The 17,223-nt window shown below is 44.4% G+C and overlaps 1 protein-coding gene and 1 long non-coding RNA gene across 2 annotated transcripts; one reads left to right on the top strand and one right to left on the bottom strand.

The window, feature by feature from the left end:
* Positions 1-5,390: 5,390 nt before the first annotated feature.
* LOC118002241 lies at positions 5,391-7,568 on the bottom strand. Its single transcript, XR_004676997.1, has 2 exons — positions 7,370-7,568; positions 5,391-7,254 (listed from the first exon to the last, which is right to left on the bottom strand). It is a non-coding gene; the product is annotated as an uncharacterized LOC118002241 (long non-coding RNA).
* A 299-nt stretch (positions 7,569-7,867) lies between these two features.
* TMEM251 (transmembrane protein 251) lies at positions 7,868-9,314 on the top strand. Its single transcript, XM_034992567.1, has 2 exons — positions 7,868-8,164; positions 8,577-9,314. The coding sequence occupies exons 1-2, from the start codon at positions 8,067-8,069 to the stop codon at positions 8,986-8,988; spliced, it is 510 nt and encodes a 169-aa protein (XP_034848458.1). The 5' UTR covers positions 7,868-8,066; the 3' UTR covers positions 8,989-9,314.
* Positions 9,315-17,223: the final 7,909 nt, after the last annotated feature.

The raw sequence follows: 17,223 nt of genomic DNA, 5'->3' as shown, positions 1-17,223 counted from the left end.
AATCTAGTTGGGGAGCTAGAAAGCACATTCATCAAAAGATATTCTGACAATATTTGGGAACACATGTTAAGTGACATATATTAGGGTATATTAAGAATTTAGGGTCAGTTTTTAAATTAAGGATATTCAAACACAGATAACTAGAGGACCTTTTGAGTCACACAGTTTTAGAGCTAAAGAGGACCATAGATTTTATAGGTAAGTAAACTGAAATCCAAGAGGAATTTAATGCTTATACTAGCCGGTCATAGAGAAGCCAGAAGTAGGCTCAGGTTTGGGTCCAAGTTTGGGCCCTGCCACTAACTAGCTGTGTGTGTGTTTTAATTTTAAAAAATTTTTAAAAATGTATTTATTTATTTGAGCGGGGCATGGGGGGAGGGAGAGCATGAGTGGGGGGAGGGGTAGAGGGAGAGGGAAAGAGAGAGAAGCAGACTCCCTGGACACAAAGCTCAATCCCAGCTAGGACTCTGAGATCATGACCTGAGCCAAAGTCAGACATTTAACCAACTGAGCCACCTAGGCGCCCCAGCTGTGTGTTCTTGAGCAAGTCACTTACCCCTGAGCCTCGCTTGCCTCATCTGTGATATTCTATCATCTCAGACCCCAGCTTTCTGACCCCCAACCTATCTCTCAGAATGATGCCTTACAACCCTACTTTACACTGAATTATTTAATATATTGGTCCAGTTTCTATGGTAACCGAAAATTAACATCTCTAAAAGCAGAGTTAGCTTTGCTAGCAGCAGGGGCAGGATAGTATATGGGAAACCCTCTGAAGCTAAAGAGTACTTTCGACCCACATGTCATTCTCTTTAAAATAAGTTGAATTCTAGGGGCGCCTGGGTGGCTCAGTCGGTTAAGCATCTGCCTTCGGCTCAGGTCATGATCCCAGGGTCCTGGGATGGAGCCCCGCATCAGGCTCCCTGCTCAGTGGGGAGCCTGTTTCTCCCTCTCCTTCTGCCTGCCTGTCTGCCTACTTGTGATCTCTCTCTCTCTCTCTCTCTCTGTCAAATAAATAAATAAAATCTTTAAAAAAAAAAGTTGAATTATAAAACCACCTAGTTTCCAATTTTATGAAATGTTCTGGCTGGAAGTGAAATGGAATCATTAAGGATGTTCTCAGTTACATAGACAGATCAGTCCATTTGCCTAGGCCAGGACTCTCAGGCTAATTAGAAGATTCTAGAAGTGTCATGGACTAGAGAGGAGGTCACTTCCCAGATGGGTACTTAAATATTTTTTCCACATAAAGGCTTGAGAAATTTTCCAGTCTTTGAGGGGGGCAAATGTGACGCCACTTATGTAAGAAATAATCCCTTTCTGTTTGGGCCTGTCCATAGGCTACTCTGAGTGCTTACTGCCACCTGGTGGTGTTTAAATGAATAACCATTTCTAGGAAGGGTGGGCACTCCAGTTATTCACTCCCTAGTGATTTATTTCACTGGTTGGCATGCCAGGTCATTTGTTATTTGCTTGTGCATGTATATATATATGTGTGCGTATGTAAGTATCTGTGTATGTATTTAAATCAACATTTTATTTATTTTTTAAGATTATTTAAGTAATCACTATATCAAGCGTCACATACTCTTCCAACTGAGCCAGCCAGGCGCCTCTTGATGAACACTTTATTTTAGAATAGTTGAGACTTACAGAAAAGTTACAAAGATAGTACAGAGAGCTCCTACAGAGTCACCTAGTTTCCCCTTATCGTTAACATCTTCCATTACCACGGTACATTTGTCACCTCCAAGAAACCAACATTGATAGATTACTATTAACTAAACTCCAGACTATTTTTGGATTTTACTTTTCCACTAAAGTCCTTTATCTGTTCCAAAAGCCCCTCCTGGATACCACATTCCATTTTGCTACCATGATTCCTTAGTCTCCTCTGGTCTGTGACAGTTTCTCTGTCTTTCCTTATCCTTCATGATCTTGACAGCTTTGAGGAGTGTTGGTCAGGTATTTTGTAGAATGTCCTTCAATTTGGGTTTATCTGGTATTTTTTTTTAAGATTATTTATTTATTTGACAGAGAGAGTGAGAGAGCTCAAGCAGGGGGAGTGGCAGAGGGAGGGGGGAAACAGACTCCTCACCAAGCAGAGAGCCCGATGCGGGACCCGAACCCAGGACCCTGAGGTCATGACCTGAGCTGAAGGCAGATGCTTAACCGACTGAGCCACCCAGGCGCCCCTATCTGGTATTTTTCTCATTAGACAGGGCTATGCATTCTCTGACATTAACCTTGATGTTAACTAGCCAAGCTAGTACTTGCCAGGTTTCTCTGTGGAAAAGTTATTATTTCTCCCTTTTGTTACTCTGTTCCTAAATTCAGCCCACACTTGAGGGGGAGGAAGGAATAAACTCCACCTCCAGAGGGCGAAGCACACACATGGATGATTTGAAATTCTTGCATAAGGAAAACCTGACTCTCCTCCCACATTTATTTATTCACTCATGTGTTTATATCAGCATGAACTTGTGGGTATTTATTTGATACTTTGGGTTACAAACCAATGCTATGCTATTTGTTTTGTTCAAATTGCAGCTTTCACCAGTGGGAGCTCTTTCAGGCTGGATCCTGTTTTCCCTTTGACATTTCACCTCCTTCTGTTTTTTTGAGCACTTCCTCTGTATATTTTTCATTTATTTTTTTAAAAAGATTTTATATATTTTGACAGAGACACAGCAAGAGAGGGAACACAAGCAGGGGGAGTGGAAGAGGGAGAAGCAAGCTTCCTGCAGAGCGGGGAGCCAGATGCGGGGCTTGATCCCAGGACCCCGGGATCATGACCTGAGCCGAAGGCAGATGCTTAACGGCTGAGCCACCCAGGCGCCCTATTTTTCATTTAAAGAACACTTTTAGGGGCATCTGGCGGGCTCAGTCAGCAGATCATGCGACTCTTGATCTCAGGGTCGTGAGTTCAAGCCTCACATTGGGCGTAGGGCTTACTTAAAAAAAAAGAAAAAGAAAGAAAATACTTGTAGGAAGCAAAAGAAAACGAAATACCTTTTTTTTTTTTTTTTAAGATTTTTATTTATTTGACAGAGAGAGAGTGAGTGAGAGAGAGAGAGCACAAGCAGGGGGAGAGGGAGAAGCAGGCTTCCCGCCAAGCAGGGAGCCCACATGGGGCTCGATCCCAGGACCCCTGGATCAGAACCTGAGCCGAAGGCAGACGATTAACCGACTGAGCCACCCAGGCACCCCCAAAATGAAAATATCTTTACAATCCCATTATCCTGACACAACTAGTGAGCATTTTCATGTTTTGTTGTTCACGTTTTTGAAACACAGCTTTTAAAGGACATGTTTTTACTACTTCCCATGGTTTCATAAACATAACTGCCATTTTTGACAATTATGTAGTGTTTACCGGATGTGTAAGTCAGAGCACCTTAAGAAAAGCTCTCTGAAGCCAGACTATGTGCCCTTGGCCCGGCACGGAATCTGAGCCTGAAGCTTCTCCTCTGTAAAATGGGGAAATGATGGTGTGTCTTACAGGTTTCTGTGAGACTTTAACCAGGTGGCCTAGACAAGGACTCTGGAAATAGATGGCCTGAGTATAAATCCTGACCGTGCCACTTCTTGGCTGGGAAAGTCCGGGCATGTTGCTTAACTTCTCCGTGCCTCAGTTTGATCCAGGAAATGGGGAAGCAAATGGGGGAAACAGAAGGCCTTACCTCTCAGTATTGTTTGACTAAATGTGTTCAGTGGTGCCCATGGCAAGTGTTTGGTATCAGCTGTTATTATGAACTCTGGACAGACCTCCATGGCAGGCATTATAACCTAAATGTGTGTGTGTGTGTGTGTGTGTGTGTGTACCCTCCAGCTCAGTGCTTCACACACAGGAGAGGTTCGATGTGCATGTGCACACACAGTGTCTGCTCACTAGCAAGATGCAGGTAAACCACTTCCCACTACTAAGGTAACAAAGTACCTTGTACATACCAACAAGATCAGAGTTACACCTTTGAATGTATCTATGCCATCTAGTATTTAGCTTCTTTTTCCTTGCCGTATTGAGGTATAACTGACAAGGAAAAATTACATGTATTTAAGGTGTATAATGTGATGGCTTGATCTGTATTTAGCTTCCCATGGTGGGAGGACTTCATAAAGAATGAAACCATGACATTTAGTCTTAACAGAAACACTTTACTATGCCTCTGAATCTAAACCAATGATGTATATCTTGAATTTGGTCCTTTGGGATGTTTTTATCAAAGAGGAAGACTTTATCCTACTTTTCAGCAATTTTCAAACTTTCTTCATGCTGAGTTTTTTTAGGGACCAAGTCACTAACCCATGCCCACCGTCCTGGCTGCCCCTGGGTCTTATAGGTTCTCATACTCCCCACTTCTCATGTCTAGTTGGCAGTAATGATTCAGAATAAAGTACTCTACACTAATGCATACAAGACATATATGAAATGTGGTTAACATCTGCCGTGTTTCCCTTGTGAGGCTGTTGGGTGCACATGCCCTTATGATTGTTTCTCTTTCTTGGCAATATTAAGAATATGGGCCTTGCAGTAGGGCAGAGGACAGAATTCTGGACCCGCCACTTACTAGTTGTTTTGCCTTGGGCAAGTTTTTTTATTTTTTTAAGATTTTATTTATTTATTTGCCAGAGAGAGAGCGAACTTGCACAAGCAGGGGGAGCTGCAGGCAGAGGGAGGAGCAGGCTCCCTGCTGAGCAAGGAGCCCAAAGTGGGACTCGATCCCAGGACCCTGGGGTCATGACCTGAGCGGAAGGCAGACGTTTAACTGACTGAGCCACCCAGGCGCCTGTTGGACAAGTACTTTTTAACCTTTCTGTGCCCATTTCTACAATGAGAAACTGGGTTTTCCTATATTGCAGGATTTTTATGAGGATTCAATGAGAAAATACATGGGGAAACTTTAATTTAGTCCAGTCTGTCATGGAGAAGCATACAACCTTTATTTCTTCCCTTTCACTCTCCAAATTCGACACACTGATGCATTTGGACCTACTCTTTGCACTAATTTGTGCTCCATCTTGTTTCCTTCCCTCCTACATCAGTCAAAGGTCCCTCCAGCAATCTCACTTAGAAAACTACTCCCTAGGGGCACCTGGATGGCTCAGTCAGTTGAGCATCTGACTCTTGGTTTCGGCTCAGGTCATGATTTCAGGGTTGTGGGGTCTAGCCCCACATCGGGCTCTGTGCTCAGTGCAGTGACTGCTTAAGATTCTCTTCTCTCCCTCTGCCTCTCCCCCTGCTCATGCTTGCTCTTTCTCTCAAATAAATAAATCTTAAAAAAAATAAAAAAGAAAAGAAAAGAAAAAGGAAACTACTCTCTATCCCCTGGGCACTAAGAGGAAAATATCCAAGGGACTAAGATTGTGTAACCTCAGTGTTTTTCAGATTTATGCTTTTGGAACCCTTTGTTCAAATGAAACCTTTCTTGGAATCTTGATATAAATAAAACAGATTTTAAAAAGGTCATTGTATTAGCATTCCTTTACTTTATAAGTTCACATAGATCATTTTATAACACCTATTAAAATGTGTTCTGATGGCACATATCAGAAACCCCGGGTTAGAGGTGATAGCTGCAAACTTACCAACCTCAGCATTTGATCCTGCCTCATTTTGACTGCGCAGAATCAGTAAAATTGTGATTCAGACAGAAAAAAAATAACTTAGTATCTTAACCACCGCTCCTATCTTCATAATAAATGTAGGGCAATACACACCTAAGAACTATGTATGACACATCATCACGTCCGACCTGCTACCCTTGCACCTGTTATCACATAAGCTGACATTTCTCAGAGCACCATATGTATGTAGCGATAGACCCTCTGTACAATTTTGTATGATAAGTTCACAGTAGTAAATCTAAATACATAAATACTAGTGCAGAAGAACTACATCCTTCCTAGTCTAGGACACATTTGGAAGACATTAAATAGCACAGAAATGATGACGGATTTAGACAGAAAACTGTACAGAATGAGCTCCTCGGCAGCACAAGGAAGGGACTGATTAATGTCTATCACGAGTACACTGACTGTTCTACCTTCATGCTCTGCTTCCTGGTTGCCTAAGATTCAGGAGAAATGCCCTTCTAATCCTGCCTGGAGAAGGGCCTCCTCCTCCTCCTCCGCTGCCTCTTCGTCCTTTATCAGCGCCAGTAGCTGCAATAAGCCAGGGGCTGGGCCATCCTGTGGCACAGCAAGCTTCCTGCGAAGGGTTCTGTGGACTGCTCCAGCCAAGATTTGGTCTAGGCGGGCCTGATTCACAACATCTTTCTCAACTGCTCCTCTCTCTACCAGTTTCTGTAATAAAGGCTCCAACCTCAGCACGTAAGCAGACAATTTCTCTCCATCCTTCTGATAAGTGGTCAGATACTTGATCTGCAATTCCCTAGGATTATCAATAACCCCAAATACCTGCTCAAGAGCCTGCAGGCATTCAGCGACTGTAATGAAGGGATTGTTTCTCTTGAGGACACGAATAACATCAAATGCTGGGCCTCTAAGGCTCTCTAGCAAGCGTCTTCTTTTCTCTGCATCTGGCACCTGCCATGTCTTCATCATCTGAGTAGTATGAAACAGCCAGGATTCAAATTCTTCTTCTCCTGGTTCTGGAGGGTCACTGCCTGAGAACACTCTCAGTTTTTGTATCTCAGGTACCGCAGGGCGGGCCGAAGAGCCTCCTCTAATGCCTGCGCCAACACAGGGGCCTGTATTTCTGGGATCGTGTCCTGTCCTAGGTCAAAAGGGTCGTTTCCGTATCCAAGAGCTCTGGTCAACTCCCCCAACGTTGTGCCCTCTCCCTCTAAGAATTCATTTAATCTGCTTAAAAATTCATTATTCAGGTCTGGGGGCTTAAAGATCACTCTCCGGACACCCCTTTTCCGGGTATCTCCTTAGGGACTAGAGCACGAGTCGTCTCCTCCGTCAGCCCTACTAAGGCTACATTCCTGCTCTCATCCCGCCGGCACATCCTCCCGAGCAGTCTGTACCCGCCCATCGGCGCCAAACCAGCCCGCAGAGCCTCCTCGGTTCCTGCCACAGTGCAGGTCGGGGGGATGCCGGCAACCAACAGCGCTTTCCGAGGGCTCACATCCATCCCCCCGCACCAGGCTTCTAAGAGCCTCGGCGTCATGGTGCCCCAAACAACAGATTTAAATTCTAATGCGGCCGGGGCACCGATGCCGCCGCAGTGCACGGCGTTTCTCCGCGGCACCCCGGGTGAGTGCCGTCAGCGTCCCGACCGGAGGCCTGCAGGGACAAAGCAGTCGGGTTAGCGGCAGGTGTCTGTGACCCCGGCCCCGAGAGGCCCCGCGGCGCCGGGCGACCTTCCGGCCGGCCCCACTGCGACAAGCGGCCGTCTCACCCTCTCCGCGGCCCCGCGCGCCCCTCGCCGCTATCCAGTCGTCCGCGCCCGCGTCCCTCTCCTGCACCCGGAGCCACCAGGGGATGGCGGCCCGCGCCGTCCCCGCGCTGCTGTCCGCGGCGAGGCACCGGGGCCCAGGCCGAGGGGCTCCGAGGATGCCCGGACCGCCACCCACGTGAAGGGACGCGCCGGGCCCCGCGCCGCCGCAGCCCCCGCCCCCGCCGGAGCGGTGCCGGGCGCGCGCCGGGAGACGGCCTGCCGTCACGACGGGGCGGAGCGCGCGCGCTTCCGGCTCGAGCCGGAAGTCCCGACTGTGGCAGCTTCCGGGACGGCGGGCGGGCGGGCCAAACGGGACAGGAAGGTGAGATCCGGGAGCTGCCCGTCTCTGCAGGCTCGGCCGGTGGCCGCTGCCCGGCACTGGGCTCCCGGCGCTGCGAGGCGGAGAGGCCCGGGCCCGGCGCCGCCCGCGCAGCCCTGGTCGGGCCGCCGGCGCTGCAGCGCGGCGGGGGGCGGGGCCGGCTGCCGGGGAGCCTCCCGGCCCCGCCGGGTGACACTGGCTGGGGCTCCGGCCGCAGCCACAGGGCCCGGGCCGTCGCGTGACTGGCCGCAGTCACGCTGTGCTTAATCACAATTAGCTTGTGCTCCAGGCTGGCCGCGCTCCCATTTCTCCCAGCCGGTGACCCCGGGGATTTCTCTTATGGTGGCTTTCTCTGAAATGCCCAAACCACCCGAGTATTCAGAACTGAGTGACTCTTTAACGCTTGCCGTGGGAACAGGAAGATTTTCGGGACCACTGTAAGTGTTTAAGAGTTACTGTCTTAACGTGGGGGCTCCGACATTGCTTTGACTTGTAGAATCGAGTGTTCACGTCCGAAACAGTAGTGTTAAGTCAGAAACTATTTGAACTATAAAGGTGAAGTGTTTCTTAGGAAACCAGTTTAATTCCAGTTTCTCAAGGGAAGGTGTGCTGGACCTACTTAAGCCGGATATAGTGATTTATTTATTCTGTGGGATTCACATAAAAAGCACTCTCAATATATACTGAAACTTTACTTTCTCATAACTATTACAGAAAACAAGCTGTGCGTTGTTTACATTTCTTAGTAAATGCAAATTTAATTATTTCAAGCCTGAGATGCATTAATGGGGAATCATTGCCATGACAGCATTACTAGACCCTAACTTTTTTTTTTTCCTTAATTTGAAGGCACAGAGCATGGAGAATGATGAACTTCCGTCAGAGGATGGGATGGATTGGAGTGGGATTGTATTTGTTAGCAAGTGCAGGAGCATTTTACTATGTTTTTGAAATCAATGAGACTTACAACAGGCTGGCCTTGGAACACATTCAGCAGCACCCGGAAGAGCCCCTTGAAGGAACCACATGGACACACTCCTTGAAAGCTCGTTTACTCTCCCTGCCTTTTTGGTTTTGGACAGTTATTTTTCTGATACCTTATTTACAGATGTTTTTGTTCCTTTATTCTTGTACAAGAGCTGACCCCAAAACGGTGGGCTACTGTATTATCCCCATATGCTTGGCAGTTATTTGCAATCGCCACCAGGCATTTGTCAAGGCTTCTAATCAGATCAGCAGACTACAACTGATTGACACCTAAAATCAGTCACCATTTTTTCCTTACAGTTACAAAACTGCCAGTACTATATGGAGCCTGATCACAAGACTGCAGTTTGTTCACAGATCTCAGGAAGTTGTGGTGGGGCAGAGGCTTTCTAAAAAGTGTGACTAGGGGGCTATCTTTATCTGAATAATAATGAATTTTTAAGTGAAGCCTGAGATACAGTACTACAAAATCATGTTGATGACTTCAGATTTTGGAAGTAAAATCGTGTCTGTTATTTGCATTCTTTAGAAACTTGAATAAGTACCTGAACTATTTTTATTCTACTGTGCAACATAGTGATGATTCAGAAATTTTTCCTTTGGGGAAAAAAATGAATATGAACATTTCCATTGTGCTTAATGTAAAAAGGTCCAAACATGGTCATAAAATTTAAATTTTATACAATTACTTGGCTTGCTTTAAAATTCTTCAAACTAAAACACCAGTTCAACCTGTTGTAACTAAGCCAACTATGCTTGCTTGCTTGCTATCAGTTCGTGAGAAATTGGTATAAAATTCCTGAGGTGATGGCTATCTTGATAAGCAAAGTCTGTGCTTCCTTTTGGTGATGCTGCTGGGATTATCAGCGTTATTACCGCTACTAGTTTTTAAAAAATTACTTGGGAAGAAACTAAATGTTTGAAAGTTGAGAAATCTTACACACAGACGATGGAAACGAGGTGTTCAGTGAAAATATTTAGTCTGGTCCCTGTCAGATGTGTGACACCCCTCTAAAATACTACCAAGTCGTCATCCTGATTTTCTTTTCTGGCCTAAGGTCCAGCCTTCAGGTCTTCAGGCAACAGGCGAATTGCATGAAGATGTGATCTTTGTACTTCCTCCTTTGCATTTGTACTTACTACCTCATGTCTGGTACCAATACAAATAACTAAAACATGGAAATACCAGATTTTAGGATTTTTTTTCCTTTTTTTCTGGGTGGGATCAAGATGTATTTTTATACAGTTGTGCCATTAATACCAAGGACATTACACTGATAGATTTTAATAATAACCATAACCTTTTTTGGTGCTTATTCTGTTGGGCTCTGTTCTAAGAGGTTTACATGAATTAACTCATTTAATCCTCAACAACCCTAAGAAAACAATTATCCAGATTTTACAGATAAAGCCCCTGAGATAGAGAAGTTAAATAACTTGGGGTGCCTGGGTGGCTCAGTTGGTTAAGCGACTGCCTTCGGCTCAGGTCATGATCCTGGAGTCCAGGATCGAGTCCCGCATCGGGCTCCCTGCTCGGCCGGGAGTCTGCTTCTCCCTCTGACCCTCCTCCCTCTTGGGCTCTCTGTCTCTCATTCTCTCTCGCAAATAAATAAATAAAATCTTTAAAAAAAAAAAAAAGTTAAAAAACTTGCCTGTTAAGGTCACACAGCTGGTAAGCAGCAGAGCGAGAGGTATGACCAGGCATCGGATGCCTTTGTTCCTAACCACTGACCTGTAGTGCTTCTCCCAAATGATGTGTTTCCCGGGATTGTCTGCCTAGCCATGCCACAGAATGGAAAGGGCATTATTGAAAGGTTGTTCTCAATTCGTATGAGCTATTGAAAATCTAAAAGTGTTCTAACAACCTCAGCGTTCAAGTCTGATCTGACCGGAATGGAAGGCTGAACATTCCACAGCAAGCGTTGCTTGAAAGATAGAGCTGGTACCTTTGTAACTCACAAGCAGCATGATCGGATCCTTGTCCAGGTAATCAATCTCACTTTCCCTTTGCTTCTTCCAGAGGTCTGGTGACTGAAATGATAGAGCTTTTGCTACAATACACTGACTCTCCAAAGTAGGCAGCAGTCTGAAATACCCGTTTCTGTGAGGGTCAGATAACCAAATCACTTGGCATCTCTTGAGTACTTGACTAATAGTATGCACGCTACAGTCACTGTTCTCTGAGTGATTTCCGTCTTTCTTCACAGCAGGCCTAGGAGGCAGGTACGTGTTGGTAGTAGTGCCATTTTACAGAAGAGGAAGCACAGGAATTCATAACTGGCCCGTGGTCACACAGCAAGGACGTGGAAAAGTCAGGATTTGAACTCAGGATGTCTGGCTTCAGATCTCCAGCTCTATCACCTCGTTACACTGCTTTTCAGAAGAAAGGATAATAGGAGGAAAATCATTGAGCAGTTTGATTTGATTTCGTCTTGAGGCAGTGGTAGTTTGAAAATGATTTAAGAAAAGTACTTCAATTTTCTTCATTTTATAAATGCTTGAGATAATGCAAGGTTTGTGAGTTTATCACTTGTCTTATAAAGTAGTAATTCCTTTTTATTGAAGTAGACTATCTTTTATATTTCAAATTCTAGTATTTGGGGATTTGGTAAGTATTTGGTCCATCTCTATCTTTCAAGACTAGATTGCCTTGGTAGTAGAAATACTAAAATAGAGTGGGAGTAATTCAGTACTTCCAAATGTAATTACTAAGTTTCAGATTGTAGGGTTAATGTTTTTTGATTATTTAGGAATTAATTACCCAAGTTGTGAATTATTCCTATTTGTCTATGGCTATTTAATAGTTCAAAGCACTCTTTGTAGAGGGAAAGGTGAAATTAATCTAGATCTGTTAGATTGAGGGGGAGGTTAAGCTGATGGAGAGGAAACCTGTGTATTATATCAAGTTATTTCATATTTACATCACAGTACAGTAAGCAGTGAGTACAGGATTAGATAAATGGCAAATATAGGAAGTGCTTCAGGGATTGTAGGGAAGGGACAAGTATCGTAGTATTCATAACTCGTCAATAATACCTGCTTCCAGAAATGAGAAAGACAGAGTTAATATCTCCTAATTGCTTTATTCCCCCCCCCCCCCGTTGCTTAATAAGGCACCTTATTTGCAACCACATCTGAAAGGAAGTAAAACCTGTTGTGTGTTTTTCATGGAAATATGCCAGATATTTTATTTTTTTGAAAGTGCCAGGATAGAGAATAGATAATTAAATCCGAGAAACATCTAATTCATGGAGCTTTAGTCACCATGTAACTTTTCTAGTTTTAAAGATGCTACCAGTTTTTTTTTGATGGGCCCAATCTCACCACCCTGAGATCAGGACCTGAGCTAAAATCAAGAGTCAGATGCTCCCCTGACTGAGCCCCCCACGTGCCTCTAGATGCTATCAGTTTTAAAGTAAAAAATGTGATTTCCTAAGTTTAGAATTTGAATCTATTTCAAAGCTTTTATAATTAATTAAAAAAAACCTTTTCGTTGGGGAGGTGGAATCATCAGAACATTTCTATGGCAGTAACCACACCCATAAACTAATTAGACTGGGGATGTCTGTTCACCACGGGTAGTGTTACAGTTTTTATTAAGATTATCTAGTGTTGATTTCCTTCTTGATGGATTTAACAATCTCAATCTCCAAAATAGAAAGCTTTACTACAATACTGCATGACTCATTTTGTATCAAGTGTGTGCCATCACTTAATCTTAATTCTCTAACCTACTTATAAAGTTCCAGAAAATTCTAGACCATGATTGGGAATCCTGCATTAGTATTTTTGTTTTGGTCTAAGACAGTGAATAGGTTTTGTATATTAGAGCTGTATATTAGAATCATCCAAAGAAATAAACAAGAAACAAAGCAAAACTCCTCACATAAACAATGCCGAGGTCCCTGCCCAGTTTTGTCACTCTCGGGGAGAGGAGAAGAGGCAGCTGTGTTTTTAGAGCTCTTCACATGATTGTATTGGAATCATTCGTGGAGAATCACTGGACCATGGGTTTGTACGCACCATAAAGACTCAACTGTCCGTCATCTTAGTTGTATCTGTCTTTGGAGCAGTTTCAACAAATACTTTGCAGCAAGTTCACCCCAGCTATTTGAATTGTAAATCTTTAAAGAGCTGTCTCTATTGTCTTTAAAAATTTCAAGGCTCAGATAGACTCTATTGCTACAAGTTGGGGCTATACAGAGCTGGGCCTTATAAACTGATACATGTGGTCCCGGGATGTCACCATGGAGAAATCAAGAAGTCATGATTGTAGAAGAGGTCACTGTAACTGAAGGCCATGATCCAAGGGAGGCCAGCTAGGAATTCAGCAGACATGATCAGGACAAACAGAGCATGGTCAGGTCACAAGGTGAGGGAGAGGACAGTGCCTTCACTCCTGCTTCCTGTAGCTCTCCAAATGTGACAAGACCCAGCCCCATGGCTGGAAAAACAAAGCAGGAGGTGAGTCCAAAGGTGATGTCCATGGTCCTGAGCTATTCCTATGGTAGCTTGAGATGATCTGGGCAAGCAGCACCGGGAGCCCTACACTGGGCCTATCAGGCCCTCCACTCCAGGGGCAGTGTCAGCATGGACATGACCATACAGAGTAGACTGTAGGCGGCTGCCTGCCGGAGCCCAAGTTCAGGAACAAGGTGTATTTTCTGGTCCTAGTTCCTCTCCTCCAGATTATTCTGAACACACTTGTATCAGGGTTTTTTCTCCCACTCTACCAAAACTGCTCTCTTGTCAAGAGGTCACTGGTCACTTACACATAACTAAACCCAATGGTCAAGACTCAGCCCTTAAATTACTCATTAGCAGTTTTTGACACACCCCTTGTCCTTGAGATACTTTCTTCAGCTGGTTTCTGGATCAGTACTGCCCAATAGAGCTTTAGTGATGATGGAAATATTTTGTATCTATCTTTACTGTCCAAATCAGTAGCCATTAGCCACATGAAATGAGCCCTTGAGATGTGGCTAGTGTGACAGGAACTGAATTTTAAATTTTAATTAGTTCAAATAGCCACATGTGGCTAGCAGCTACCAGATTTTACCCCAGTTCTAGACACTTCCCTGGTTTGCCTTCTTCCTCATCAACTTCTGTTTCCATTGCTGGTTCCTCCCTGGGGCTCTGCCCAGTTTCTGAATGTTGACATCCCCCAGTTCTCATTTCTATACTTTCTCCCCTTGGTCATCCTATCCTGGTTCATGGCTTTAAGTGCCCAAATTTATATTACTACCCTGCATATCTCCTGAGCTCCAGACTTGGATATTCAACTGCCTATTTGGCATTTACTAAGATGTCTTACCAGGCATCTGAGATTTAACTTGTCCAAAACCAAGTTCCTCATCTCTCTACCCACCAAAATCTGCTCAAGGCCCCTGTAAGTCTATCAAAAAGTGCCAAGAGATTGTTTTAAAATGTTACTTCTCTCAAAAACCCTCCTATAGCTTCCCTACTGAGAATAAAACTCAAAGTTCTTAACATGGCTTACAAAGTCCTAAATAAGTGCCCTTGACCATTTTCTTCATTTTCTACTATTCTCTCCACCTCTCATTCCACTCTAGCCACACTGATTTTCCTGCTGATTCTAGAATATGCCAGAAAAACCTGTTTCAGGGCTTATGCACTCAGTGTACCTTCTGTCTGGATGCTCAGACCTGGCCGGCTCTTATCACCATCTTCAGACCTTTGCTCAATTTTCAGCTTTGTAAGGCTGCCTCTGACCAGCCTATTTAAAATTTAGCATCCTCCTTCCCTGTTTTTCTCCACAGCACTCAACATCACACGACATGTTACACATTTTGTCAGAATCTAAACTCCATTGTGAGGGCAGGGATTTTGTCTGTTCACTGTTGTATACCCTGTGCCTAGAACAGTAGGTGCCTGGGCACACAGTAGGTGCTCATAATTTTTTATTGCATGAGTGATTTTTACTGCCACTGATTTTTACTACCTCCTTCATTAGACTGCAAAACAATCTAGTTTGCTCTCCAGAGAAAATAAAGGTTAAAGTTAACATTTTCTACTAAGTGCAAAGTCTAATCTGTCACATGTTCGAGATAAGTTTAGTGGTTAAGCTTTCTCAGGTTTCAGCATGTAGTGATATATTCTTTCTGAGGCCAAGATTTAAAATGAGTCCATTCATTTTTGCCAACGGTTGTGATGTTGGTTGTCTTGGGATGTTCCTTATTCATGCAGAAAAAAACATAAACCACACTCACAAACAAGGTGTGAAGGGGTGATTAGAGCCTTGAGCAATTCTCAAGTTACAGTCATTAAGATAACAGTTTCCTAAACCACCTAACATATGCATCAAGTGTCATGCCAATCTCTTAGAGCTACAGCACATAATTGCAGTACTCTGGAGTTTATTGGTCCTGTAAATCGCTCATTTAAAGTGGTAATATGGGGGCGCCTGGGCGGCTCAGTCGTTAAGCGTTTGCCTTTGGCTCAGGTCATGATCCCAGGGTCCTGGGATCGAGTCCCACATCGGGCTCCCTGCTCAGCGGGGAGCCTGCTTCTCCCTCTCCCACTCCCCCTACTTGTGTTCCCTCTCTCGCTGTCTCTCTCTTTGTTAAATAAATAAATAAATAAATAAATAAATAAATAAATAAATAAATAAATAATCTTAAAAAAAAAAAGTCGTAATGTGTTTTTAGAAGTTAGTTCTATCTTCAGCAGAATTTTTGGCACTGGAGTAAATTTCTGTTTTTCTTTTTGCATTGGAGTAAATTTCTATTTAAAACTGTACCCCAATGGCCTTGTTGCTGCCCCAATGTGAGCTGCTACTTTTTAAAAGATTTAAATAGAAGCTTACATTCTAGCATTCATTGTTCCCTGGGCCATGTCTTTAAATAGAGCAATTCTGATCCCAAAGGTCACCTGAGAACTGAATACTTACGGCAACACTGTGAAATTCATATTATGCTTTGCGAATGATGCACTGGCTAGAGGGCATCTTTTTCAAGGTTAAAGCTAGGCACGCACATCGGTTTTAGAAACACCTCCCCCTCCACTTTTTTTTTTTTTTTTTACAGCGTCCTACCTCACGTTAGCACAGTTTCCTAACCTCTTTAGAGGTCATGTTCTGCTCCCTTTTCTGACAAAGTAGTAGTCAGATGGGAAATGCGGATTTTTTAAAAAAGATTATTTATTTATTTGAGAGAGTGAGAGAGCATGTGCACAAGTGGGGGGAGGGGCAGAGGGAGTGGGAGAATCTCAAGCAGACTCTGCACTGAGCATGAAGCCCTATGCAGGGCTCATCCCACAATCCTGAGATCATGACCTGAGCCGAAATCAAGAGTCAGGTGTTCAACCGACTGAGCTACCCAGGCACCCTGATTCTTGTTTTTTTTTTAAAGATTTTATTTATTCATTTGAGGGAGAGAATGGGAGAGAGAGCACGAGAGGGGGGAGGGTCAGAGGGAGAAGCAGACTCCCTGCTCAGCAGGGAGCCCTGTGTGGGGCTTGATCCCGGGACTCCAGGATCATGACCTGAGCCGAAGGCAGTCGCTTAACCAACTGGGCCACCCAGGCGCCCCTGATTCTTGTTTTTTAAGATGGGGAGAAGAAGAGAGAAAATCTTAAGCAGGCTCCATGCCCAGCCCAGAGCCCGACTTGGGGCTCAATCTTAACGATTCTGAGATCATGACCTGAGCCAGAATCAAGAGTCAGACACTTAACTGACTGAGCCACCTAGGCACTCCCCCCCCCTTTTTTTTTTTTTTTTTAAGATTTTTATTTATTTTTTGACAGAGATAGAGACAGCAAGAGAGGGAACACAAGCAGGGGGGAGTGGGAGAGGGAGAAGCTGACTCCCGGCTGAGCAGGGAGCCTGATGTGGGACCTAGGATCATGACCCGAGCCTAAGACAGACGCTTAACAACTGAACCACCCAGGTGCCCCTAAAGCATAACTTTTTAAAATTAAAAATTGAGGCGCCTGCCTGGATCAGTCAGAGCATGTGACTCTTGATCTCCGGGTCATGAGTTTAAGCCCCATGTTGGGTATAAAGCTTACTTTATTTATTTTTAAAGATTTTATTTGACACAGAGAGACAGAGAGAGAGAGGGAACACAAGCAGGGGGAGTGGGAGAGGGAGAAGCAGGCTTCCCGCAGAGCAGGGAGCCCGATGCAGGGCTCGATACCAGGATCCTGGGATCATGACCTGAGCTGAAGGCAGATGCTTAACGACTGAGCCACCCAAGCGCCCCTAAAGCTTACTTTAAAAAAAAAAATTGAGTTTCAATAACTTTTGAGGAACAGTAACTTTGTCTGTATTTGTGTAGAAAAATATACGTTTTGGGCGCCTGGGTGGCTCAGTTGGTTAAGCGACTGCTTTCGGCTCAGGTCATGATCCTGGAGTACCGGGATCGAGTCCCGCATCGGGCTACCTGTTCAGCAGGGAGTCTGCTTCTCCCTCTCCCGCTCCCCCTTCTTGTGCTCTCTCTCTCTCACTCTCAAATAAATAAATAAAATCTTAAAAAAAAAAAGAAAAATA

This window comes from Mirounga leonina, unplaced genomic scaffold (assembly GCF_011800145.1).
Source record: "Mirounga leonina isolate KUSES-001 unplaced genomic scaffold, KU_Mleo_1.0 Mir_82, whole genome shotgun sequence".
In the NCBI taxonomy this organism is placed as follows: domain Eukaryota; kingdom Metazoa; phylum Chordata; class Mammalia; order Carnivora; family Phocidae; genus Mirounga; species Mirounga leonina.
The sequence above is the reverse complement of the archived record's forward strand: the minus strand, read 5'-3'. Positions and strand labels throughout refer to the sequence as shown.